This window comes from Pseudonaja textilis, chromosome 8 (assembly GCF_049901715.1).
Source record: "Pseudonaja textilis isolate UNSWEBS1 chromosome 8, rPseTex1.2, whole genome shotgun sequence".
NCBI classification, from domain to species: Eukaryota; Metazoa; Chordata; class Lepidosauria; order Squamata; family Elapidae; genus Pseudonaja; species Pseudonaja textilis.
The window spans coordinates 40,117,156-40,142,132 of NC_141997.1; the positions used below are offsets into that span (position 1 = coordinate 40,117,156).

At 45.4% G+C, this 24,977-nt stretch overlaps 1 protein-coding gene across 6 annotated transcripts in view; it reads left to right on the forward strand.

The window, feature by feature from the left end:
• Nucleotides 1-24,977, forward strand: part of MYCBP2 (MYC binding protein 2) — a 134,793-nt gene that overhangs the window by 98,615 nt on the left and 11,201 nt on the right. For 5 of the 6 annotated variants that reach the window (XM_087938006.1, XM_087938008.1, XM_087938009.1 and 2 more), the window contains 19 exons: nucleotides 1,147-2,793; nucleotides 3,957-4,126; nucleotides 5,072-5,316; nucleotides 6,118-6,285; nucleotides 7,686-7,843; nucleotides 9,716-9,915; nucleotides 11,378-11,527; nucleotides 12,432-12,592; nucleotides 14,776-14,932; nucleotides 15,242-15,466; nucleotides 15,997-16,062; nucleotides 16,692-16,931; nucleotides 17,989-18,087; nucleotides 20,617-20,697; nucleotides 21,852-22,118; nucleotides 22,212-22,495; nucleotides 22,694-22,790; nucleotides 22,932-23,051; nucleotides 23,763-23,864. In XM_087938006.1, coding sequence (XP_087794132.1) covers nucleotides 1,147-2,793; nucleotides 3,957-4,126; nucleotides 5,072-5,316; nucleotides 6,118-6,285; nucleotides 7,686-7,843; nucleotides 9,716-9,915; nucleotides 11,378-11,527; nucleotides 12,432-12,592; nucleotides 14,776-14,932; nucleotides 15,242-15,466; nucleotides 15,997-16,062; nucleotides 16,692-16,931; nucleotides 17,989-18,087; nucleotides 20,617-20,697; nucleotides 21,852-22,118; nucleotides 22,212-22,495; nucleotides 22,694-22,790; nucleotides 22,932-23,051; nucleotides 23,763-23,864 — 4,637 coding nt within the window. The remainder of the gene's footprint in view (nucleotides 1-1,146; nucleotides 2,794-3,956; nucleotides 4,127-5,071; nucleotides 5,317-6,117; nucleotides 6,286-7,685; nucleotides 7,844-9,715; nucleotides 9,916-11,377; nucleotides 11,528-12,431; nucleotides 12,593-14,775; nucleotides 14,933-15,241; nucleotides 15,467-15,996; nucleotides 16,063-16,691; nucleotides 16,932-17,988; nucleotides 18,088-20,616; nucleotides 20,698-21,851; nucleotides 22,119-22,211; nucleotides 22,496-22,693; nucleotides 22,791-22,931; nucleotides 23,052-23,762; nucleotides 23,865-24,977) is intronic. The other variant, XM_087938007.1, reaches the window with a different exon arrangement.

Consider the following 24,977-nt stretch of genomic DNA (forward strand, 5'->3'; position numbering starts at 1 on the left):
TTGAGCATATCTGGGACATCATGTCTCGCTCCATCCACCAATGCCATGTTGCACCACAGACTGTCCAGGAGTTGGGGGATGCTTAAGTCCAGGTGTGGGAGGAGATCCCTCAGGAGACCATCCGCCACCTCATCAGGAGCATGCCCAGGCATTGTAGGGAGGTCATACAGGCACGTGGAGGCCACACACACTACTGAGCCTCATTTTGACTTGTTTTTAGGACATTACATCAAAGTTGGATCAGCCTGTAATGTTTTTTTCCACTTTAACTTTGAGTGTCACTCCAAATCCAGACCTCCACAGGTTGCTAAATTTGATTTCCATTGATAATTTTTGTGTGATTTTGTTGTCAGCACATTCAACTATGTAATGAACAAAGTATTTCATAAGAATATTTCATTCATTCAGATCTAGGATGTCTTATTTTTGTGTTCCCTTTATTTTTTTGAGCAGTGTATATTACACAGGGTCTTTATTTTTGGGAAAATATGGGTGGTTCTGCCCAATTCTCCCCAATTCTCTTGGGTCAGATTCTCTGAAACAATAAGGCAAGGGGGCCAAGAGAACCCATGTCGGAGGCCTAAAGCCTGATTCCAGACAGATATCCTTTCTCTCCTTCCAGTATGCACAGTGATGTGCCCGTTATAAGAAACCACCCCCAATTCTTGACCGTAACTGGGTTCATCCTGGCACAAGAGAAGGACACTTCCCTTTCCTGCCCTGGAGTGGGTAGCCTGTGTAATTAAGATGTGAGCAGGTTGACAGCTGGTCGTCAAAGGTTTCCTAAATCCAGATGGGTCTCTTGCAAATAGAAAGAGGTTTCCGATCCCCTCTGGATCTCTCAATCCTATTGCTACCATCTCTTCTGTCATCTTGTAATTCTAGAACTGGTGCCAAGAAGCAGTTTTTGAGGGACAGAAGCTCAAAATTTGCACAACTGAATTTTACTTTGGACTCTGACCATAAAACTATGTGTCAACACTTTTCTTTCTTCCCTATAGTCCTGGAAACTCCTCTGTCGCAGTTTTGTTGGTTTTCTGGTGGCGTGAGAACACTGAGAAATGAATTTCTGTGATGAGTCAATGTGGTAAAGTTTGTCTTTATTAATTTTTCCTTTTTAACCCAATTATAACATTTATTGTACAGGTGACAGGCTGAATTTTACAGCAGCTGCTAGATCAATTTCTCCGGCAGGAAAGGTGGATGTGGCCTTAAAATACCGGGGGGAAGGCAGGATCCCTAAATCAGATGGGCGCTGGAGCCACACTGTGGCCGACCAGAAGAAGCCTAGGAACACAGAGAGCCTGTCAGCTAGTGAGTCTCTGATGCTGAAATCGGACACTGCCAAGCTGAGGTCCGATTCCCACAGCAGGTCATTGTCCCCAAACCACAACACGCTTCAGACCTTAAGATCTGAGGGGAGGACGGTGCCTTCCCTTCGGGCAGAGTCCCCGGGCCCAGGAACTCGAGCCCCTTCTCCAAAGACCGCCTCTTCGGGGAAATCCTGCACATCTGGCGCCGGATCTCGGCGGTCATCCTCACCTCACGAGAAGCCCCTTCCTCAGAAACCCTCAGCCCCGGTGAAAACCAAGCTCGACCCTCCTCGGGAACGGTCTAAATCGGATTCTTACACACTGGACCCAGATACTCTTCGCAAAAAGAAGGCGCCCCTCACTGAGCCCATACGGGGAAGGTCCACTTCGCCCAAGCCCAAAATTGCCCCCAAGGAAGGGAGATCTGGGAGTGACTCAGAAAACCGAGCCCCTTCCCCTCACGTGGTACAAGAAAACCTTCACAGCGAAGTGGTCGAGGTCTGCACGTCCAGCACATTGAAAACGAGCAGCGTGACCAACACCGTATGTGAGGACAGCTCTGATTGTAGCAGCCTGGAGGAGGGCTTGAACAAAGTTCACTTCAGCATAGGGAAGGCCCCTGTGAAAGAGGAGCAGGACACGAGGGCATCTCCCAAAGCAGGCCGGAAGTGCGCCACCAGGCATGCCAGGCCCAAAAAGGAGAGGTCCGTCTGCCTGTTTAAAGGGGAAGGAGCCCGGTCGGTAGAGCCAGCCAAACCAGCCATGTCTCCTTCGGTTGCCGAGTGCGCCAGGACCGTATTTGCATCCTTCCTGTGGCACGAAGGCATCGTCCACGATGCAATGGCCTGCTCCTCCTTTCTGAAGTTCAACCCTGAGCTTTCCAAAGAGCACGCGCCCATCCGGAGCAATCTCAGCCAGGCGCCAGCCGAAGAGAAAGAAACCAAGCTGAAGAACCGTCACTCACTAGAGATATCTTCTGCCCTCAACATGTTCAACATATCTCCTCACGGGCCTGACATCTCCAAAATGGGGAGCATCAATAAGAACAAGGTCTTGTCAATGCTGAAAGAGCCGCCTCTTCACGAACGCTGCGAGGACGGGAAGTCGGAAGCAGCCCCCTTCGATAGCTCCAGCCACCCCCCACTGAAGACCAAGTCGCCTCTGCCGCTAACGCTGCAGCACCTGGTCGCTTTTTGGGAAGACATCTCTCTGGCAACCATCAAGGCGGCCTCCCAGAACATGATCTTCCCGAGCCCTGGGTCCTGTGCGGTGTTGAAGAAGAAAGAAAACGAGAAAGAGAACAAGAAGTCCAAAAAGGAGAAGAAGAAGAAGGAGAAGGCGGAGGCCAGACCCAGGGGAAATCTCTTTGGGGAAATGGCTCAGCTTGCCGGGGAGCGTCCTGAGAAAGACACCATATGTGAATTGTGTGGGGAGTCTCACCCGTATCCGGTGACCTATCACATGAGACAAGCGCATCCAGGTAAGAGGGCCTGCTGGTTAAAAAAATAACCGCGGTGGGAGTCTTTTGGGAAAACTGTCCCACCTGTAACCGAGGGAGGCAGTCAGATTTTTCTCTCAAATTTTATCATGCCTTCTACGGTCATGTATAAGGTAGACCTCCACTTACAAGCACAATTGAGCTCAATGTTTCTGTTGCTAAGCGAGACAGTTGTTGAGTGAGTTTTGCCCCCATTTTATTATCTTTCTTGCCTCAATCGTTCCAAACAACCGAATCAGTGCGGTTGTTAAGTTAGTAACATGATTGATAATTAAATCAGACATCCCCTGTTGACTTTTCTTAACAGAAGGTCGAGAAAGGGGATCATAGGACCCTGGGAGGCTCCAACTGTCATAAATAAGAGTTGGTAGCCAAACGTCTGAATCTTGACCACGTGACCATGAGGATGCAGCAACGGTCGTAAATGTGAAAAATGGTCACATTTTTCAGTACCGTTGTAACTTCAAACGGTCACTAAATGAAGTGTTGTAAGTCAAGGACTACCTGTATAAAGTAGGGGAGGGGGATGCCCACAGGTGTGTTGTCAGTTCACCATAAAGTCTTGCCTTGTCTTGAACCATCCCTCTTGCATTAGGCTCAGGCTGTAGAGACAGCAGACCTCAACCCAAAGGATCGAAGAGGCCTCCCCTTTCTCTTCTCAGGGCAGAAGTTTCCATGAACCCAACATCTCTGGTCCTTCACATTTGAGTGTGGTCCAGAAATCTCCCGGCGAATCTTGACTGTACCCTTGTTTTACTTCGTCGTTAAACTTCTGTAATAGTTGCCGAGACAGAAATCGGTCGATTTGTGTCAATTGAATCCCTTTAAATATACCTCATCTTAGATCAGAAATGAAAATGTTCACTAGAAAGGACAATTGATTAACGTTTTCACTTTCTTCTGGATCCAGAATGCAGCCAATTACAGTACTGGAGGTTTTAATGGGGGTTGAAAGCATCACCCCTTAATGCCTTTGTTAAAGGAAGGAGCATCCATTTCAGGGATGGATCTGGGAGAAATGTTTCAATCCAGCTTTCTTGCACCGAAGCAGTTGAGCATCAGAGAGAGGGTCCTCTTGTGAATGCTTGATTGAGTAGCGGCTTTGGTAAGATCTTTCTCTCTAAGGTGACCATCTGTGCTTTAAGGTTGTGGCCGATACGCAGACGGACAGGGCTACAACAGCATCGGACACTTTTGCGGAGGATGGGCCGGGAACTGTGGCGACGGTGGCATAGGAGGAAGCACCTGGTACCTTGTCTGTGATCGGTGCCGAGAAAAATACCTCCGTGAAAAGCAGGCAGCAGCGAGAGAAAAGGTAGATCTTCTTTGTTTCTGTGATGACTCAAAGGGGCGTGGCACAAAGGCAACACAGTCATATAAGTAAGAAGAATCCCTTTTAGTACCTCCAACTTTGCTCCCAATGTCCAGGTTACCTTTGGCTGGAGAAAAAACTCTCCTAAGAACAGTCTTTCAGTGAAGGGAATTCAGTTTGAAAACAAAGTACATACAAACTGTAAATAAAAATCCACAGAAATCATGCTGCAGTAATTGACTTGACAGGGCTGGAGAAGGAATTGCAGACTTAAAAGGCCAGCAAAACACACACATTGGGGAAGACACCAGGAACCCAGATAAGCCTCGACAAACAAAGATAACTCATGGTTTGCTCTCAACAGTTTGCTGTGCGCAACTTCCCTTTTTAAACACTGCGTTCCCAGCTGTAGCTAAGGAAGGGAATCAGGACCCTTTCCTCCCCCATAAGCCACGCAACTCACATTGCTCCCTTCCTCCTTGCGTGCCCTAAGATGAAGAGGGGTTGGGCCTGGGTCTTCCTCCGAATTCCCTCTGACTTGCTCTACCTCTCTCCTGCTCTGCCCAGGCAGCCTTTGCCCTTCCCCAGTTTCTTCCACAGCCAACGGAGCCACACTCCCACTTTCTGTCAGCTGCTCGACTTCCTCCGAATCAGATTCTGACAGGGGCATGACAGTTTCTCCCAAGCCAGTTGGTTCCTGCTGGTTAATCTTCTAAGGATTCTGGCCCAAATCCAGGACCCCCCCTCCCAATCCCTGGGGCCCAGGTCCTTAGAAAGAGGACCCTTGGCCAAGAGCCAGTTTCACAGGTTCACATGACAAGCAGGTCCCTTGTGGACAGAGAGGGCAGATCTCTGCATCCAAGACATGTAAACTTATCACTTTTGAGCACCGGAGGCCTGCTTGGGCTCTGCTCTCAGATCAGCCTTTCTCAACTTACTCCTTGATAGGTCAAACAGTCGAGGAGGAAGCCGACCCAGGTGAAGACCCCCCGTGCCTTGCCCACCATGGAAGCCCACCAAGTGATCAAAGGGAACGCCCTGTTCTTGCTGGCCTTGAGCAGTGCCGCTGAACCCTCTATTTTGTGCTACCACCCATCCAAGCCATTCCAGTCCCAGCTTCCCAGTGTCAAGGAAGGCATTTCTGAAGATCTTCCCGTGAAAATGCCTTGCCTCTATCTTCAGACTTTAGCCAGGTAAGAGCAGTGGAGCTGTTTTTTTATGTCCATGTTTATGAGAATCACTAAATCCAATGGGAAAGAGCTGATCTCAACTCTGGGTGCTATGTGGACACAGCCATGCGGTTTTATGGATACCAGTCTAGGATGACCTTCCCATATTCTCGTCAACGCTCTGTCTCACTGGAAGGTTTTGCATCCCCAATGTTCTGACCCAGCTCCCCAAACATGACAAACCCTCTCTGGTTGAAACAATGATTCCTTTATTAGGAGCGCCAGTTGCCCCAGCAAAAAGTTTGTCTTTCACTGCAGGCTGACAAGTCTGTCCGGCAGGGAGATGAATAGCTGTCTGCCACACCTATTCATCTCTTCCCCCTGCCTTTTATCCCCAGAGCTTCACTAGCAGTGGCAGCTCTTCCTTCCCAAGGATCAGCCCACGGATTTCCACTGCTCTCCTCTCCTCTGCCTTCTGTGCACCCGTGCATTAGGCACAGGACGCAGCTGTTCCTCCTCTTCCTTATCAGCCACCTCCAGACCTGGGGGCTGTTGACTCTCCATCTGAGGGCTAATGGACGGCGCATGCTCCACTTCTGTCTCTCTCTCTCTCTGACAGCTCCATTCCCTCTTCGCCCTCGGAGCTCTCAGGTTGCCTTGATTGCTGACCCTGACTCCCACACCGCCTCCTCATCTGATTCGGCTGATGGAAGGGCCAGCCGCTAACAGGCCACAACACAACTCCCCTTTTTAAGGGCCAGCTGCTAACAGGCTATAAACACTTCGATTTTACCAATGTGCATTATTATTATTTTTTGGGGTCAGGCATCATCACGAAAACTTTGTGGGCTATCAAGACGACAACCTCTTTCAAGATGAGATGAGGTATTTGCGTTCAACTTCAGTGCCTGCGCCTTATATATCCGTTACGCCGGATGCCAGTCCTAATGTATTTGAGGAGCCAGAAAGCAACATGAAATCCATGCCACCAAGGTACTCCATTTTGATATTAATGTATGATGATCTATTACAAAGAGTTGTGGTAGCATGGTGGTTAGAATACAGTACTGTAGTCTAACTTTGCCGCATGCCAGCAGTTCGATCCTGACCAGTTCAAGGCTGACTCAGCCTTCCATCCTTCCGAGGTTGGTAAAATGAGAACCCAGATTGCTGGGGCAATTGTGATGACCTGGGGTGTGGCACAAAGGCAACACCATCACATAAGTAAGAATCTTTAGTATCCCTTTAGTATCTCCAATTTTGCTCCCAATGTCAAGGTTACCTTCGGCTGGAGAAAAAACTCCCAAGAATAGTCTTTAAGTGGAGAAAATTCAGTCCGAAACAAACTACATACAAACTGTAAATAAAAATCCACACAAACCACAGTTCAGTAATTAATTTGACAGGGCAGGAGAAGGAATTGCAGACTTGAAAGGCCAGTAAAACACACACAGTTGGGGAAACGCCAGGAACCCAGAAAAGCTTCAACGATACCAGATAATTCACAATTTGCTCTCAACAGTTGGCTGTGCACAACTCCTCTTTTTAAACACTGTGTTCCCAGCTCAGGCTAATGAAGGGAATTGGGGCCCTTTCTTCCCCCGTAAGCCACACAACTCGCGTTGCTCCCTTCTCCGTTCCTCCCTGCATGCCCTAGGATGAAGAGCGGGTGAGCCTGGGTCTTTCTCCAAATTCCCTCTGCCTTGCTCTACCTCTCCCATGCTGTGCCCAGCCGGCCTTTGCCCTTCCCCAGTTTCTTCCACAGCCAATGGAGCCACACTCCACTCCCTGTCAGCTGCTCATCCTCCCCCTCCGACAGGGACATGACAGCAATATACTGACTCTGTAAACCACTTACAGAGTGCTGTGAAGCAATACATAAGTCTAAGTGCTATTGCGATTGCTAAATGCTGCCATATTTATTTGAAAGGAAGACAATCCTGAGCTGAACAGAATTCAGGCTCGAGTTTATGTGCTAATTGTTGTTACCATAACAATTTTCAACCAGGAGATTTTTTTGAAAGAAGTAATAGTTCAGTGCCTGATCGTGGAAAAAGACTCATGTAATCCTAAATAAAGCGTTTGGTCGGATGACTTTTAGGTTCTGCTCTAAAATGCTCAAATGCGCACTAGGCGAGCAAAACCCAATGCAGCACTTTTCTGAAGGAAGAGACTGGGCATCGATTGCGGGGACATAGATGGTTATCTGCCTACCTAATGGTGAATGTTTATTCTTCCCTCTTAAGTATCTGATTGTAGTTTGTCACTAGAATGACATATTCTCTGACAACAGAGAACTCTCCTAAGGAACATCTAAAAGCAGCTCTCTTGTATATATGTTTGTGTGCTTAACCAGGGCTTGAAAATTGGAATTGCTTCTGTTCTTCTTCCAGTTTAGAGACCAGTCCCATTACGGATACAGACCTTGCAAAGCGTACCGTTTTCCAAAGATCCTATTCCGTCGTTGCATCAGAATACGACAAGCCTCACTCCATTCTGCCCGCCCGGGTCAAGGCCATCCCCAGAAGGAGGGTTAACAGTGGAGATGCAGGTGAGCAGAGGGAGGTGTATCCCTTGGGGAATCGGTGTGGAGCCCCTGAGCTGTGTTCGTCTCCATCTCCCACAAGGTTGTGTTTCCGTACGCAGCATGGAACACGCCCACAAAGCTCCAGATTTGCCCGTAGGGATGGCCACCTTCTCCCCCCCACATCCACACGGCCCTGTAGAGCGGGGGGGGGGTTAAACTTGATTTCATTGAAGGCCGCATCAGGGTTGTGTTTGACCTCGGGGGGCCTGGAGGGGCGTGGCTGGGGTAGGTGCGGCCAGTTGACATCACTTGTGTCAGCGGCACCTGTGCTGGCCAAGTCCTAAGGCAGGACTTCCCTGAGACCCTCCCTCACTCTCATTATAATCTCCTCTTCCTTCCTTCCTTTACTTCCTTCCTCCCTTTCCTTATTTTTTCTTCCTTACTCTCTCCCCATCGTCCCTTCCTTTTCTTTCCCTTTCCCCTTTCCTGTTCCTTCTTGCAAGCTCAAACGCAAAAAGGGAAACATTTCTCCTTTTGTTTCACGCTTAGTTTGGTTTTTTTGCTAGCCCACTGCCACCAAAAACAGAGCTTGGGGAGGCCACACCCCGTTTTCGGGGGCAACTGCCTCCTGCAACCCTCTGCCAGCAAAAACGGGGCGTGGGGAAGCCACACACGCCCCCCCCCCCAAAGCTCCATTCTTGCTGGCAGAGGCACCACGAGGACGGTCTTTTGCTGTTTCTAGACTGGCCCCAAGGGCCAGTTCTAAGCATCCTGCAGGCCAGATTTGGCCCACAGGCCTTGAGTTTGAGACCCCCGCTGTAGAGGATGAACGAATTCCTCCTCCTCTCCACCTCCTGCACTCCCCGCCTTGCCTGACCTGCGAGTGGGCAGCACTGCGAGGGAGGGCGTTCCCCAGTCTCTAGGAAGAAAGCAAGAATATCCAAAGTGCTGCTTTTCATGTCAGCGGCCATCGGCGCTGCTACACAGCCCCTGTGCTACAGTTGTTGTGGTTGCGCTGCTTTCCATCTTGGAGGCACTCACAAAGTTGTGGGAGCTGATGGGCAGGAGCCAGAAACCCTGAGATGGTGTTGCTATAAAGCAGGGGTCCCCAACCACTGGGCCCCAGACCGGTACCGGTCCGTGGATTATTTTCTACCGGGCCGCCAGTTTGCTGGGCGCCGCCATCTTGTTTTGACGAGAAAGTGCTTCCGAGTGAGCTTTTCCGGTTCGAAAGCAGCGTTTGGGTCCTGAAGGAATCTTTGTGCCTTAGTTTCATCGAAGGGGGGGGCGGCTTGGAACGAAGAGCCGTCCCGATGGCGGAGGAGATTAAGAAAGCACAAAAAAGCACAAAAAAGGTACAAAGGAGGAGTTGAAGGTGGCGGGGAGAAGCGGGGGACGGCTGGCTGGCTGGCCAGTCGCTCGGCTCGGCTTGCCTTGTCATGCGTGCTGATGTCGGTACCGGGCCGCGGATCATTTTGTGATGCCGGTACCGGGCCGTGGCACAAAAAAGTTTGGGGGCCACTGCTATAAAGAATCTCCCTCTCATAGTCCAAATCCAGTGCCTTAACTGAGCACCCACTAAGGCCAGTTTCCCCAAAGCAATTTAGATGTGGCCGGAGCCCCAGTTCCTTGCAAACCATTCAGTGTTTGGCATGATTCACATGCGTTCTACCCAATGTGAGAAACAGGCCAGTGTCCATAGCATCTCAGATCCTAAGCCCTGAAAACCAAGACATTTGATTTGACTATAAAGGCAGCCACTGGCATTCCCAAGGGTCAGAGAACAGAGGGTCAGAGACCGTGCGCAATGTTTCGAGTTTGATATTCGTTTGATGCTGATCGTCTGCAGCAAAGTTGTTCCGCTAATGTTTCTGTTTGTTTTCTGCCTTCAAATAGAAGTGGGCTCCTCTCTTCTGAGACATCCGTCCCCCGAACTCTCTCGGTTAATCTCCGCCCACAGCTCCCTTTCCAGAGGAGAGAGAAACTTCCAGTGGCCCGTTCTGGCATTTGTCATTCAGCATCATGATTTGGAAGGGCTCGAAATAGCCATGAAGCAAGCTTTAAGAAAATCAGCTTGCCGAGTGTTTGCTATGGAGGTAAATGAAAGCATGAGCTGTTTTTATTTCTGCGTGGTTCACCCCAAAAGCATTGGGGAAATGAAAAGTCCAAACCTACGCTTGGAAGAAAGCTATATCTTTCACACAAGTCACTGACATATTGTATTGCCACCTCCTCAGCTTCTTACGCTGCCGTTTTTACCCAGCGCTCTTCAGCGTCACGCACAAAATTTGTGCCTCAGTTCAGTGCCTCGCGTTGTCCTTCTGCAAGAGTTTGTTCCATACGAAAATAGAAGAACATTAAAATAGAACAATGTTCCACACTTACATATTGTGGAAGGAGGGCTAAGAAAATATCTACAGACCCCTCACATCCTGGACATAAACTGTTTCAACTCCTCCCTTCGGGATGGCACTATAGTCCATTGCATGCAAAGACAAGTAGACATATGGACAGTTTTCCCCTCGTGACATCACTCGGCTGAACCCCTAATTTTCACAATGCTATCTAGTGCAGTGGTCTCCAACCTTGGCAACTTTAAGACCTATGGACTTCAACTCCCATAATTCACAAGTCTTAAAAGTTGCTAAGGTTGGAGACCCTGGTCTAATACATATGTATATTTACACAGACAGTTCTTATACTCCTTCCCTCTTATTGGTATTATGATGGTGATGGTGATGTTGCTTTGCACGCACACTGCGAGCTTCTACACCGGAGACAAATTCCTGGTGTGTCTAATCACACTTGGTCAAATAAAGTATTCATTCAAAACGTTAGTTAGAAGACCCAGGAAGGCCCTGGAATGGCAAGGAACTCCCTGACATGCAAACATTTTCCAGGCTTAATCTCTAGCATCAGATAAGAGATAATCAGAGTTGGGAGGGACTTTGTAGGTCATCTAGTCCAACCCCCCACCCCAGCGGGAGACCCTACACCATTTCTGACAAATGGCAGTCCAGTCTCTTCTCGAAAGTCTCCAGTGATGGCGCTCCCGCAACTTCTGAGGGCAACTTCTGTTCCATCGGTTGATTGTTCTCACTGTCAGAAAGTGGCCTAGGTTCTCCATCACGGCCCTGTACCATTCCAGAGAAGTGGCTATCCAGTCTCTTCTTTAAAACCTCCAATGATGGAGCACCCACAACTTCTGGTGGCAAGCTGTTCCACTGGTTAATTGTTCTCACCTTTAGGAAGTTTCTCCTCAATTCCAGGTTGCTTCTCTCCTTGATTAGTTTTCCGTCCATTGCTTGGCAGTTCCTTGATTGGGGTATTGTTTACTTCTTAATCGTTGGTCTGATATTAATCTTGGAGCCAGTCTGTGCTCATCTGGGTGCTGATGGCTGATGGGGAGGGTTTGGGGTCTTTTTGTTCTCTCTTTAGCTTATTTTGATTGTCTCTTTTGGGGAATCCACATATTTGGAACATGCTTGTCTCGCTCTAATGAATCGGACAGGGTTTGTTTTCCCTAAAGCATGGCGTTTTCTCTTCTTATTTCCCCAGGCTTTTAACTGGCTTCTCTGCAACGTCATACAAACCACGTCCCTCCATGACATTCTGTGGCATTTTGTGGCTTCTCTTACTCCAGCCCCAGTAGAGGCTGAAGAAGAAGAAGACGAGGAAAACAAAGCCAACAAAGAAATCATTGAACAAGTAAGTCGAAGGGTTTACGTATTCTTTTAACAACTAATTTTGCTTATGTGTTTGGGAAGCCACTGTGCGTTTATTTCTCTTTTGGAATAGTTGTATCAAGGTAGGGACCAAAAAAATAAATCCTGTTGGTTTTTTGTTTTTGTTTTACAGCAATCTATGGATCTCACAGGGTTCCTTTGTGGTAACTATTTCAGGGGATAGTTTGTTACCCAAAGAGAGAGTATGATGTGTCGGTGCATAGACACAGCAGCCATAGCTTTGCCTAGCTTTGCAAATACGGCAGTCAACATTCCCGACTCTCTTTGTGACAAATTAGATTTTCTCTTAAGTCAGGGCTTCTGTCACTTCTTTGACAGATGGTGACCTAATTCCAGAGAGAACCTTTTTGATTTTATTTCAGAAATGGAGGTCCCATTTCCAGTGGCTTAAATTAGCCGTTGCATAAAATAGCTAGGGAAATGGACTGGCACATTGCCACATTATTTAAAAAGAAGATGTGGTAGATGGCTGTAGTGAAATCTTGAGGGAAATCTTGACAAAAATCATGAAATACAATATTTTTCCCTCAGGTTTTTAAAAAGGATGGATCTTTTTTAAGAAGGATGACTCATAATCGTTATTATTGATTCTTAACTTTTCTTCAGCATATTTCTGTTACGCTAGTAAATCTTTAAAATGGGTCCTTTAACTTTTTTTCTTTTAGATCGGAATTGTTTTTGCTGCTTTTGTAGGTTATTTAAGATTTGGATTTGTCTTATTTAGCTTGCTATTCTCTGATATAGATCTTACAGCTTTATGTCAGCTGTGTGTGTGTGTGTGTGTGAGTGTGAAGACTTCTTGGGAAAACCGCACTGTGGAACAATGTGAAATGACTAATTCAATGCTACTTGTGCTTGATGCGTAGGAAAAGGACACGCGGGTTTGCGAGCATCCGTTGTCGGATATTGTGATCGCCGGAGAAGCCGCACACCCGCTCCCTCACACTTTCCACCGCCTGCTCCAGACCATCTCTGACCTGATGATGTTGCTGCCGAGTGGAAGTTCCTTACAGCAGATGGCTCTGAGGTGGGCCAGCCCTGGGGTGGGCAGGCAGGCAGGCTCCAGGGGTTCGGGGGCCTAGAAAACATTGCTAAGGGCAGAGCCAACCTTTCACCAGGAAAACACAGCTGTGGTGATGGTAGCCGGGCTTTTGACCATGGTCTTTGGCATGCTGCCTCTCCCAACTCCCAGAGTTGGCTTGGGTGGCATGGTCAGGCTGAGGGTGAGTTACTTCGGAAGGCTTCTTCCGGGACCCAGCCCTCAACTGGGAACACATAAGCATTCTGACGACATTGCCTGGTTATTTCATTTGACCCCTTTGGAGTCCATTGCTGGAAGTTTACTGGTGGGAAGGAGGTCCGAGAGCTGCCTAGAAGAGCATCCACCCCTCCCCAGCTTCTACCTTTGATACAAATATGCAAATTCTCCCAGGTGTGCTGTCAGAATTTGTTATCCCTTTGGCCAAATTTCAGCACTTTCCTTCCAGACCTATTTTATTTTATATTATATTTTAGATACTTTACTTTACTTTACTTTACTTTACTTTACTTTACTTTACTTTACTTTACTTTTTACTTTACTTTACTTTACTTTACTTTACTTTACTTTACTTTACTTTTTACTTTACTTTACTTTACTTTACTTTACTTTACTTTACTTACTTTACTTTACTTTACTTTACTTACTTTTACTTTACTTCACTTCACTTCACTTCACTTCACTTCACTTCACTTCACTTCACTATTTTATTTTACTTTTTTATTTTTTTTATTTTTTATTTTACTTTATTTTATATTATTTTTATTTTACTTTATTTTATTTATTATTTTATTTTTTTTTATATTTTTTATTATTTTATTTTACTTTATTTTACTTTATTTTTATTTATTTATTATTTTATTTTATTATTTTATTTTATCTATTTTACTTTACTGCATTTGTAGTCCTCGACTTACCACCACAACTGAGCCCAAAATTTCTGCCGCTAAGGGAAGCATTTCTTAAGTGGGTTTGCCCCATATTACCACCCATCTTGCCACAGCTGTTAAGTGAATCGCTGGATTCGTTAAATTAATCAGACTGTTGTTAGGTGAATCTGGCTTCCCCATTGACTTCGTTTGTGATCCCAGGACACTGCAGCCATCGTAAGTATGAGTCACTTGCCAAGTATCTGCATTTTGACCACCTGATCATGGGGATGCTACAAGAGTCGTAAGTGTGACTGCTGGTTCTAAGTCCCTTTTTTAAAGTGCCATTGTAGCTTCAAATGGTCACTAAACAAACTGCTATAAGTCGAGAACTACCTGTATTTTAATCTATTATAATTTTATTTTATTTTCAATTTTATTTATTTGGACCCCATGTCACCACAAAAAGACTTTTGGGACAATTTGGTTAGCAACACAACGGTTTGCTTCCAGCAGGCCACCTTATTTTATTCCTACTTACTAGAAGGAGGAGGTAAAACACAGGGGAAAAAAAGAGTGTTTTGCTACTCACAAGTCTGCTTGCAATCTGAGCAGCTCAAGGTTGAATTCTTGGGTGCTTGGCGGTCTCTTAACTCACTTCTCTTCCTGCAGACATTTCAGGGAGGGGTTAATATAAGAATGTGTTCTCCTTATATGTAATATATGTGGGATCATGTGAGCTTAATATGCAGCACCGTAGATCTTGCTCCTAGCAGAGGCCTCTTTGCCCTTTCCAAATGATCTTAGAGGATACCATTGATAGTCAATGTGGGCAGCTCAGGGTTGAATTCTTGGGGGCTTGGTGGTCTCTGAATTCACATCTCTTCCTACAGTCGTTTCATTGTGGAGGGGTTAGTATAAGAGTATGTTCTCCTTATGTGTAGAAACACATGAACACACACAGCAGCACCATAGAGTTTGCGAATAGCAGAGGCCTCTTTGCCTTTTCCAAATGTTCTTGGAGGCTGCCGTGGGCAGCTCAGGGTTGAATTCTTGGGTGCCCGGTGGTCTCTGAACTCACTTCTCTTCCTGCAGACATTTCAATGCCAGGCCAGGTAAGCTCATCAGTGCCAGGTGGATAGATAGGAACTAGTCTATCAATCTGGATGTTGGTATTGGCTCTTCTTTATCTGGTGCTGGTTTCTGCTGATCTGGGCTGTGCTTAATTGCTGTGCAATGAGGAAGGATGTATCTTTGGAAGCTTTGAAATGGAAAAGTCATAACGATGGCCTCCTTCTTCAGGTGCTGGAGCCTCAAATTCAAGCAATCCGACCATCAGTTTTTGCATCAGAGCAACGTCTTTCATCACATCAACAATATTCTCTCCAAATCTGATGATGGAGACAGCGAGGAGAGCTTCAGCATCAGCATTCAGTCTGGCTTCGAAGCTTTGAATCAGGCAAGTTGAATTTCCGGGTTACTGTGACAGCAGCCATTGAGAATCCCTGGTCAAAACAGTTTCTTCAAATGGGTGATTTCTGGAATAAAGAAAGATTGAGAAAACATTGATTTGGCTCCAACTGGGTACACCCAGCAACACTTGAGCAGAAAAAAGTTTGCCCAGACTGAGTTAAAAGAATAAAGGAAACAGGCAGGGGACACAGGGCATAATCAGTAATGTTGATTATAAGATTTTACATTTAAATACTTTAATTAAATTAATTTAAACCATAGTGTATTTAATGGCGAAATTTATATGTTTTGATAGGAATCGTGTATAGTAGTCTGCCTGAAGGACTTAACTAACATCGTTGATATAAAAACTTCCAGCCGACCAGCCATGATTGGCAGTTTGACTGATGGGTCAACGGAAACCTTCTGGGAATCAGGCGATGAAGACAAGAATAAAACCAAAAACATTACAATTAATTGTATGAAAGGAATTAATGCTCGCTATGTATCTGTTCATGTTGACAATTCAAGAGACCTTGGGGTAAGCACTATTTTTCAAGCAAAGAAGAGTAACCTTGGCATGTCCATTTGGATATTAGAGGGTGAGTTAATTATAAAGCAATGGATCTAGAAAACCAAAGCAGATCAAGATTTTGTTATAAATCCATACATGAGCCAGATGGCAAAAATATAATGGAGCAAAGTGAGTGTGTGATAAAAAATACTTTTAAAAATACTTTTAGAGGTTTCTTTTTTCATTGTCTTTTTTCACATTTGAATCAGTGTTGACTCTCAATGATTGCCTGAACAGTTTTCTTGGTAAGATTTTAGAAGTGATTTGCCATTGCATGCTTCCCCGTGCTGCAAAACATGGACTGGCCCAATTGGATGCTTAACTAAGGTGGGACTAGAACTCACAGCCTGCCAGTTTCTAGCCTGGACTCTGAATTGCTACACCAAACTAGGTCTATTCTCTCTGCCTCCCTTTTATCTTAAACTGTTGATATTAAAATCAATCTAGAAAATTAACATGCTTGACTTTTATTTTTTGTTTCATATTGTCCTATCTAGAACAAAGTTACTTCAATGACCTTTTTGACTGGAAAAGCGGTAGAAGATCTTTGCAGAATAAAACAGGTAGCTGACCTATACCATTATGAGTAATAACGAAGCCTCTTAACGTTTAAAATTGATGTATTTAACATTCCGTTTAATGAACTTTTCTTGATTAAGAACTTGGACATCTTTTCATTATTCTTTATTCTGACATCGCAAGAAAGAAAAGATACAAGATCTCTCCCGTTGTATTTAGTAATTTGTGTTCCATCTGTCCTTGTACTAAAAAGTTAGCTGCATAAGTAATGTGCCGTTCTAGTTTTAAATGTCCAGTTCTGTGTAGTTGGAGGAAATAAAAATATTGTTTTGATTTAGTGCTGATTTCCCTGTGTATATTTCCATGGTTTATTCTCAAGCAAATGCTTCAAATCAAGTGCAATTCTCACATGTGTTAACCTCAGCTCATCCTAGTTTAAGCAGTCACCTTGGTGTTTGGATGTGACTTAACTTCAAATCTGGGCTGCAGAAATTGGACCAGCCACTAGATGGCAGCAAAGTGATAGAGAAACTCTTAAGTATTTGTGGCCATGCATATTTTTTCAAGTCAGATCTTGCGACCTTACCCTTAGTTTTTATTTCTGAAACCGTTCTGCTTGAAAGTTACGCAGTTATGTTCTACACCAACTTGTTTTTCTGTTCCTGTGTTTTAGGTTGACTTGGACTCGAGACATATTGGCTGGGTAACTAGTGAACTTCCTGGTGGAGACAATCACATCCTCAAAATTGAGTTAAAGGGCCCAGAAAATACCCTCCGAGTTCGGCAGGTGAAAGTACTCGGTTGGAAAGATGGCGAAAGCATCAAAATAGCCGGCCAGATCTCGGCAAGCGTTGCTCAACAAAGAAGCTGCGAGGCTGAGACACTGCGAGTTTTCAGGCTTATCACATCACAGGTGAGGCAGTGTGAGGAGCACCATGCAATACTCAAGCCTCCCTTAAAAAAGCAAGATTGTGACTCCACGGGTAGAAAATGACGTGGGAATCCTATCTTTATTTTTCACATTTCTTTTGCCCCTTCCTAAAGAATATAAGGGACACTGAGCTTGTCGATCGGAAGGTCGGCAGTTCGGTGGTTTGAATCCCTAGAGCTGCGTAACAGAGTGAGCTCCCGTTACTTGTCCCAGCTTCTGCCAACCTAGCAGTTCAAAAGCATGTAAAAAATGCAAGTAGAAAAATAGGGACCCCTTTGGTGGGAAGGTATCAACGCTCCGTGCACCTTCGGCGTTGAGTCGTGCTGGCCACCTGACCACGGAGACGTCTTCGGACAGTGCTGGCTCTTCAGCTTAGAAACAGAGATGAGCACCGCCTCCCAGAGCCGGAAATGACTAGCATGCATGTGTGGGGGAACCTTCACCTTTACCTTTAAAGAATATATTGAGCTATTAAAAGTAGAAAAATACACCAGTTAAAATAACACCCCAGAAATTATAGGTTTGTGGTGGAATTTAGTTTAGAGGAAATCCGTTTTGTGTATGCACATGTCCCCTCTGAGTTCCTTGGATAAAATGGATACCTACACTTGATTCCGCTGCTTCCTGGTTTACTTAGATCTTTAAAACGGTTTCTACTTCGGATGTCTGTTCCCCAATTCCCTCTTCACCATTTCCCATCTTCATCTCGGCTTGATAATGTGTGATATCTCTTCTCAACTTTAAACCATCTGCACGAGAGTAGAATGTGTAAGTTTTAATGCAAAGTCCGCAGCAAGCAGCATCTAATAATAGGAATCTGGAAATCATATTTATTTCAGATTAGTTATTCTCAGCCCTGTCTTGTTGACAACAAGCATCACCATGATGTGATTCGTTTCAAAGCTTATTTTCAGGCCAGGTTCTCTTCTTCATGAATGCAATAATCAAATATTTTTAAAATGGCTAACATGGCTGCAGAAAGAAAGAAAAAAATAGCACGTCCGTCTTATTCCAGTATTTTGTTTGTCCTCTGAAACAGGTCTTTGGCAAACTCATATCTGGAGACGCTGAGCCGACCCCAGAACAGGAAGAAAAGGCTTTGCTCTCTTCACCCGAAGGAGAAGAAAAAGTACACAATGTATTTATTTGTGTTCCGCAATTACCCAGGTTTTGTTTTTATCTCCCAATGCAAGTTGGTTCAGGTCTTGAACTGTCTTGTCTGGGACTGCGTTCCCTCGAGCCGACAGTCTGGATCATTCAGAAACACGGCTTTTCGTCATGTGTCAAGGTACCAAGTCAGGGTAACAGACCCAACACAATCCAATCTCTGAGACCTAAGTGTTCCTCAAAGTATAGATTTATTAGGCCCGTCATATTGGCACATCTGGTGAAAACCTGGCTTTGAAAGTCCCGGGGTTTTTCCCCACCCAAATTAAAAGTCAAACTTCTTTCCCCCAGTCCACCTGTCCATCACATGGTCCAATCCAGTCACCGCCCCAACCCCAGTTGTTTCCAGTCCACACCTCCCCAGCTCCTGGCGACAACGTCCTTGGTTCTCAGGAGAAAGAATTTTCCATTGGCATCCTTCAGTCTCAAGAGATGATAGTATCGTGCTCTGAAAAGAGGTCCTAAAACAGCATCTAGTGTGGCTAAAAAGGCCAATTCTAGAGTGGCAGTCCCTTCCACACTGAGGACAGATACAGTCTGTCCCCTGTCCAGCCCCCAGATTTCACTGGTCCCCAGCTGTCTATATCCCCTTCCGTTCCCACAGTTCCAGCCCGTGCAACTGTGGCAGTCCTGAAGATGCTCCAAAATGGCTTCAGGCTTGACAGGATGGCTTGACTGATAGCGTTCCTCTTACGGATTGGAAACCCTGAAACAGCACCCTGCTCGGAAGGAAGCTTAGCCACAATGCTTGGTACTTGAGAGACATGAACCATCGGTTTAGAGGTCACAGCAGGGTATTGTTCATGATGAGCCTGATAAGTCTCCAGGCTGGGACTGCCTAAGGTGGCACCTTCACATGACCCAAAGACTTTTAGCGCTTTCTGTATTCAGTGCTGCTTCAGCTATAGGAATTCCTCCCAAATCAACTCTGCAGAAAGCTACGGATATGGGCGCACAGGTAGACCTCGAATTACAATAGCTTGTCTAGTGACCATTTTAAGTTACTGTTCTGACCCAGCCTTCGCAAGTAGTGGGAAGACATTTACTCGCGAGTAAAACAACCCCCTTTTTGTAACAGGGCAGTCATAGTCTTTTATTCACATGGATAAACAAAAAAATCGAATGTAATTAGTCCCAACAAACCTGAGTTAATCCAAGAAATCCGAATTGCTTGCTTATACTAGAAATGGACGGTTGTCTGTGACAACCTGCCTGCTATTTATTTTCCAGCCAGGGAGGGGCTGGCTAGTGTCCACGTCTACTTTTCCCTGAGTGACGGCTTATTGCTTTCCTTTGTTCTCCATCTGGGATGGGCTCTGCCTCTGAGGCTGTTTCCTTATCAGAACCTTCCAAAGATGACCCAGGCCCTCTTCAACTTCCTCCTCATCTGAGTCTGATGCTAGGCAACTGACTCATATTTATGACCATTGCAGTGTCCTGGGGTCATGTGATCCATTTTTAAGACCTTCTGACAAGCAAAGTCAATGGAGAAATCAGATCCATTGAACAACTGTGTGACTAAACAGCTGCAGTGATTCACTTAACTGTGGCAGGAACGGTCATAAAATGGGGACAAAGTTGATTTAACTGCTGTGTCGCTTTAGCAACAGAAATTTTGGGCCCAACTGTGGTCATATGTCAAGCGACCATATTGTTGCTTAGAATAACAGGATTAATTTTTCTATTTCCATTTGCCAAAAATCGTTTTTCCCCCTCTGGAATTTCCTATCAAAATATGAACACCCAAGCTCTCATAGTCTGGAAGAAAAGAAAAAGCCCAGAGATTAAACCTTCTGTATAGTTCTTATTCTAAAAGTAGTTGACATGGTGCTTGCTAGGGAATTTGGGCTACCACTGCTTAAGGTAAAGGTCTTCAAACTTGCCAAGTGGACTTCAACTTCCAGAATTCCCGAGCTAACATGACTGGAGGAAGGATTCTGGGAGTTGAAGTCCACAAGTCTTAAAAGCTGTCAAGTTTGAAGACCCTTGGCTTAAGGTGTGTTTGCTTCCAACCTATCATAAAAGGGCCAACAGCAGAGACTCCTACAACCAACCTCTCTTCTTGTTTAGGAAGATTAAGTCAGGAGATTCCAGTGGTAATCATGATAGAAATTGTTCTTTCCATATTCCGGTTTCTCTATTGAGTCCATAGGGTTGTTGCCCCTATGTAAATGTTCTCTTAATTTGGAAAAAGCCCACCTCCAGGTGGGATTGAATCAGGTGTCCACTGCCTAAGGATAAGGAATTCATCATACTACAGCTGGAAGACCAGTATGGCCTGCAAATCACATGTTTGAAAAGGCCTTAGGAGATTTAAGGCTTACTGTCTCATTGAAAATAAATTTATATCCTAATTTTCCAGTTGATTTACATTGGCTAGATTGCTTTACATCACTCAATACCGAAACTTGCATTGGAAACCAAAACAAAACTGCCTTAAATTTTTAATCAGAACCTGAAGCATATGATCATACTAAACAATACCGTGTTCCTTTTCAAGGCAACTTCAGATGCAGACTTGAAAGAACACATGGTTGGAATCATATTTAGCAGGAGCAAACTCACAAATTTGCAAAAGCAGGTATGTTCACTAGAACGCTTTGTAAGCTGTTTTTTTTTTCCATTACGTTGTGCATCTGCAGCTTAAGGACAAAAGATTCCCTATGCTAAGAAATCATGTCACTGGGGAAAGGAGGACTCTGTCAGTTAGGAACTTGTCAGTGTCCCCAAACCTATAAAATAATGGACTTACAACTCTACAGGCAAGGGAAGATAAAACGCTTGATTTCCAATGTAGAGATTAAAATCGACCCATCTGTCCAGTCATGAACATCTGTAAACATCAGTGAACATCTGTAAACATGCAAGTGGTCACATGCACAGAATGAAATAGACTGGTATGCACAAAATACTCACATAACAGAAGACACAACGTACATGTATGTATTTGTGAGTTGAGAAGAACCCGGGATAGGAATTGGGAAGCTTAGAATCCAGATAATAATCAGGAACATAATCTACCTTCCCAAACATGTACAGAACATTTCAATCATCCAGGTTCTGGTTGTCCCAAAGGTGCTTTTCCAAAACACAACAGGACTTTCTTGTTTGTTTATTTTTTTCCAATGACCAGATGACCACAAAGAATATAAATCCTTCCATTTCCCACCATCCAGGCAGAAGCGAAGAAACTTCTCAGATGAGAAACGAAACGTTTTCAAGGAAAAAAACCAAGAAAGTCCAGTTTTGAAAAAACACCTTCAGGGCAACATTTGAATGGCTTTACCTTGGCAGCAACTCCCTGCATAGTGACATGCAATCCATCCATTTTGTGGGGATGATTTGGGCAAGATGTATTATTCACTTTGCAGGAAGAGCTAGTCCTATTTATATTTGTCCTAAGGGTTTCAGGTTTACCGCTTGTAGTGACAGGCATTCCTCTTAAGTCTCAATTCAGCTTTGTACTTCCTTGAACTTAATGGAGGTCCCCAACCCCCAGTCCGTAGACCGGCACTTGGCCGTGGCATGCCAGAAACCGAGCCACACCAATAAGCAAAATCCTTTCCACGGAATGTAGGCAGCACGTGAAACGCGGCCCCTCGGGTCCGTGGAAAAACTTTTCTCCATGGAACCGGTCCCTGATACCCAAAAGGTCGGAGGCCCCTGGTCTCGGTGATTAAACTGACAGGACCAAGCTAGAGTTTAATTTCTTCCGACGCCCCTCTTTGTGATCAGGTCTGTGCTCATATCGTGCAAGCCATCCGCATGGAAGCCACGAGGGTCCGAGAAGAATGGGAGCACGCCATTTCTAGCAAGGAGAACGCCAACTCCCAGCCCAACGACGAGGACGCCTCTTCGGACGCCTACTGCTTTGAGCTGCTGTCCATGGTGCTGGCCCTGAGCGGCTCCAACGTCGGGCGCCAGTACTTGGCTCAGCAGCTAACCTTGCTGCAGGATCTCTTCTCCCTGCTGCACACGGCTTCTCCCAGAGTACAGAGGCAGGTCGGTATTGAACGATGGCTCCTTTTTTCCCGGTCGCAAGATGATTGGCTCCCCCAACCAGGGTCAGCTAACCTCTTTGGTTGCTCCTTTCAGGTCACCTCCTTACTGAGGCGGGTCCTGCCCGAGGTCACTCCCAGCCGCTTGGCCAGCGTCATCGGGGTCAAAGCCCTGCCCCCAGCTGATATCAGTGATATCATTCACTCTACGGAGAAGGGGGACTGGAACAAGCTGGGTATTCTGGACATGTTCCTGGGCTGTATTGCCAAAGCCCTCACCGTTCAGCTCAAGGCCAAAGGCACCACCATAACGGGCACGGCTGGCACAGCAGCCGGCAAAGGCGTTACTACCGTCACTTTGCCAATGATTTTCAATTCCAGGTTGGTAGCAGTTACGCATCTGTTCTCTTGACTTAGTTTCCCATAATCCACGGGACATTTTTTTTTGGGGGGGGGGGTGTAAAATTCGTGCTGACTCCACTCCGAGATGATGTTCACAGCTGTGTTCCTCCTGAAAGTTGCTTCAAAAGTGCTGTCAATTCTTTCAAATTTTTTTTGTTTTCCTTTTTTTCTCTTTAGTTACCTCAGGCGAGGTGAAAGCCATTGGTGGATGAAGGGCTCAACCCCAACGCAGATTTCAGAAATCATTATTAAGCTCATAAAAGACATGGCAGCTGTAAGCTTTCATTATCTTCGTATATACCTCTTCCACTCAAAGCAGCTTTGCTCAACTGGACTTTAGAGGTTGTTTTTTATTCCCCCTCTTTGCATGAAACGTTACTTTCCTACTCATGATCTAAACTGCTTCCTTGTGTAGGGTCACTTGTCTGAAGCTTGGTCCCGTGTGACGAAAAACGCCATTGCTGAAACAATCATTGCTTTGACCAAAATGGAAGAAGAATTCAGATCCCCCGTGCGCTGCATCGCCACAACTCGTGTAAGAAAGTTGGCTTACCTGTTATCTCTGGCAGTATCTTGTCAGTTTCTTTATTTAATCATGCTTCTTATTAAATAAAGAGCCATGGTGGCACAGTGGTTAGAATACAGTACTGCAGTCTAATTTTGCTGACTGTCAGCAGTTCGATTCTCACCGGTTCAAGGCTGACTCACCTCCCATCTTCCCGAGGTCAGTAAAATGAGGACCCAGATTATTGTTGGGGGCAAATAGGCTGATCCTATAAACCGCTTATAGAGGTCTGTAAAGCACTGTGAAGTGGTTTGTATGTCTAAGCACTATTCTTAATTTTACAATATAAAAATAATATTAATAAGAGTGGTGCGGTGGCCTAGAGGTGGAGTTCTCACCTCACAATCGGGAGGCTGTGAGTTCAATCCTAGGTAGAGGCAGATATTTCTCTCTCTGGGCACACTGAGAATATATCTGTAGAAGAAAAACTCCGCATTGGTGACAGGAAGGGCATCGGGCCAGTAAACACTCAGCTCCATTCAGTTGCCCAGACTCCACCCCACAAGGGATTATGGGGTCGTTAAATGATGATGAAAGATGATGATTAATAAGACTATAAACCACCAGGATTTACTCTAATTGGAAGAGCACCCAAGCCCCAGTAAATAGACAAATAAGCAATTGCTCCGTGTCTTGCTAAAGCCCTGATGTTGCTGAATGAGCCTGTCCTCTTTCCTGCAGCTGTGGCTGGCCCTGGCCTCCCTCTGTGTCCTTGATCAGGATCACGTGGACCGCCTCTCTTCTGGGAGATGGATGGGCAAAGATGGACAGCAGAAACAGATGGTAAGGAACGGATGCTTGCAGTGTATCTTTCGGAGTTAGTCCCCGCACCTTTTGAGATACACGGAGATGGATGTTACTGGATACTGAAATGTGTATTCAGGAATGTTGTTCCATGTTACATTTCAGAGTATAAATACATCTTGTGCTCTGAAAAGCAAAAGTAGTTATTAGCTTGAGCCCATTAAGTGAGGCTGATCTTCCCAAACTTGAGTTAAAGTTGGGCCTGGTTAGCACTTAGATGGGACACCAGGGGGCAGCACCAGGTGTAGGAGGTTAACAGATAACATAATCAGAGTTGGAAGGGACCTTATAGACCATCTAGTCCATCCCCCCCCTCCCCCAAGCAGGAGACCCTCCACCATTTCTGACAAATGGCAGTCCAATCTCTTCTTGAAGGTCTCCAGTGATGGCGCTCCCACAACTTCTGAAAGCAACTTCTGTTCCATGGGTTGATTGTTCTCACTGTCAAAAAATTTCTCCTTATTTCCAGGTTGAATCTCTCCTTGTTCAGTTTCCATCCATTATTCCTTGTCTGGCCAACAGGCGCTTTAGAAAACAGCTTGACCCCTTCCTCCTCTCTGTGGCAGCCCCTCAAATATTGGAAGACTGCTATCATGTCTCCCCTGGTCCTTCTCTTCCCTAGACTAGCCAGGCCCAGTTCCTGTAACCGTTCATCATATGTTTTAGACTCCAGTCCCCTGATCATCCTGGTTGCTCTTCTCTGTACTTTTTCTAGAGTCTCAACATCTTTTCTATAGTGTGGCGACCAAAACTGGATGCAGTATTCCAGATGTGGTCTTACTAAGGCTTTATCGAGTGATATTAGTACCTCACTTGAGGTTAAGAAAGAAAATGGAGGAATGCCAGTTATAAACAATCCACAGATAGGATATGAGTTTGTTTCTAGTTTCTGTCATCAGCTGGTAAAGCCTGGGAAGGAGAAATTTAAAATGCTCAAAAGCTTTCATTCTTATTTAATTATTTGTCACGTGTTTGCCATCACCAAGAAGAATGAAATTCCTACCACAGTTTCCAAAATTCTCTACCTTTCCCCCAATTCTGACATGAAAAGTGCTTCTTGGGGTGCCTGTTTCTCAGGGAATTAAGGAGAAA